The following is a 2,231-nucleotide window of genomic DNA, read 5'->3' on the forward strand; positions in this document are numbered from 1 at the left end:
CCATTTGTTTGTGATTGTTGTTTGGGTGAGGAAGAGTGTTAAAGTACGAAGGATGACGCCGTGCATTGTTTGCTATTGTGAGGAAGAGTGTTAAAGCACGAAGGGTGATGCCGTGCATTGTTTGCTATTGTGAGGAAAGAGTGTAAGGCACAAAGGGTGATGCCGTGCCGCACGATGTACCATTCCATGCCGATTTTATTGATTATATGGTGAGGAAAGAGAGTAAAAGCACGAAGGGTGATGTCGTGCATATTTTTATTACATGATTGTTTGGTGAGGACGAGAGTAAAAGCACGAAGGGTGATGTCGTGCATTTGTTGATTCCAGATTCCTTATTGACATCCGAGATATGTTGTTTCTTTCATTACTTGTTGTTATTTGATTTACTTCGAGGTTATAGATTTCCTTACCCTATTTGCTTTGTAATGGTTGTTTGGGTAACGAAGAGCGTAAGGCACGAAGGGTGATGTCGTGCATTGTTTTGGTGAGAATGAAAGTAAAAGAACGAAGGGTGATGCCATGCAAATTGTTGACTTTTAATTCTTGTTGATATTCGGGCTTTGCTGTTTCTTTCTGTTGTTGAGGATTTCTATGTGAAACGGTTACCTCCCCACAACATGTTTCCCCCTCCCATATTGATTGGTTATTTCTCGCTGTATATATATATATATATATATATATATATATATATATGTATATGAACTGGACAGGTTTATTTGGAGTCTGGTCCTAGCCTCGTCACTACTTCGCCGAGGTTAGGTTGGACACTTACCAGCACATGGAGTTGGTTGTGCTGATACTACACTCTGTGCCCTTTTGCACAGATCCAGGTCTTGGACAGCAGAAGTAGCGCGGGGGCCAGCCTTCATCCAGTGAGACACTTAGGTAGCCTTGCAGGCGTCCGCAGGCCCGACGTCTTCTCTATCTTTTATTCCAGTCTATTATCTCCTGTATTTCGAGACAACAACTTATATTTTTTTCTTTCAAACGGTTGTATTTAGTACTCTTAGAAGTTCGTGAGTAATGTTACACCAGTTCTTGGGTAAAGGCATATGTTGATTCTCGCATTATTGTTCCGTGTTCTTTAATTTAAGTCTTCCGCATAATTATTTAAATTCTGTTGCTTTCATGTTGTCACTAATAATTGTTAAAAGAAGAAACTATTAATGAAGTAAGCAGTTAAGGATTGGCTTGCCTAGCTCGCATTAGTAGGCGCCATCACGACTCCCGAGGGTGGGAAATCTGGGTTGTGACACTCCTCAAGCTGTTCTTTCAACTCCTTCAGCTCTTTTGGAGTCATGCGGTATGGTGGAATAGAGATACTCTAGGTACCTACAACCAAATCAACACAGAAATTGATATCACGATCTGGTAGTATGCCTGGTAGATCAAAAGAAAACATATCGGAAAACTCCCGGACTGCGAGGACTGAATCAATCACCGGAGTCTCTGCAGCAGTATCCTGAACATATGCTAGATAAGCCAAACAACCCTTTTCGACCATGTGTGAAGCCTTCAGGAAAGAGATAACCCGACTAGATGCACTGACAGATGAACACTTCCATTCCAATCTAGGAAATTCTAGTATCGCCAAGGTAATAGTCTTGGCATGGAAATTAAGGACGACATGATATGGAGACAACCAGTCCATGCCCAAGATGACCTCAAAATCAGTCATATAGATCAACAGAAGATCTGCTCTAGTCTCATAATCACAGAAAGTCATGACACAGGACCGGTAAATTTGATCCATAACAACAGAATTTCCCACTAGCATGGATACATATATAGGAGTACCCAAGGACTCGCGAGGAATACCCAAAAAATGAGCAAACAGAGATGAAACATATGAATACATAGACCCTGGATCAAATAGTATCGAAGTATCCCCTTCGTAGACAGAAATAATACCTGAGATAATGACATCTGAGGCTATTGCATTTGGTTTGGCTGGAAAGGTATAGAACCTAGCTGGAGCGCCACTAACTGGCCGCCACCTCTAGGATAACCCCTACCCACCTTCCCTTTGCCTATGGGCGACCAGACGACTGGTGCGGTAATCATAGGCTGATGACCCTGCTGTACTTCCTTGCCCTGAAACTTGGGGCAAAATCTCTTCACATGACTAAGATCCCCGCACTCAAAACAACATCTCGGTGTGGAAGATGACTGGCTCTAAGTCTGACTCTGGGGACCTGAACTCCCACTGGAAGAGCCCTGAATATCCAGCA

General features: G+C 42.7%; 1 protein-coding gene across 1 annotated transcript; it reads right to left on the reverse strand.

Annotated features, from left to right (window-relative positions):
• Positions 1-1,324: 1,324 nt before the first annotated feature.
• Positions 1,325-1,858, reverse strand: LOC138889954 (uncharacterized). Its single transcript, XM_070173302.1, has one exon. It carries the CDS (start codon positions 1,856-1,858, stop codon positions 1,325-1,327), a length of 534 nt encoding a protein of 177 aa, XP_070029403.1.
• Between the last annotated feature and the right edge of the window lie 373 nt (positions 1,859-2,231).

Source organism: Nicotiana sylvestris, chromosome 4 (genome assembly GCF_000393655.2).
Source record: "Nicotiana sylvestris chromosome 4, ASM39365v2, whole genome shotgun sequence".
In the NCBI taxonomy this organism is placed as follows: Eukaryota; Viridiplantae; Streptophyta; class Magnoliopsida; order Solanales; family Solanaceae; genus Nicotiana; species Nicotiana sylvestris.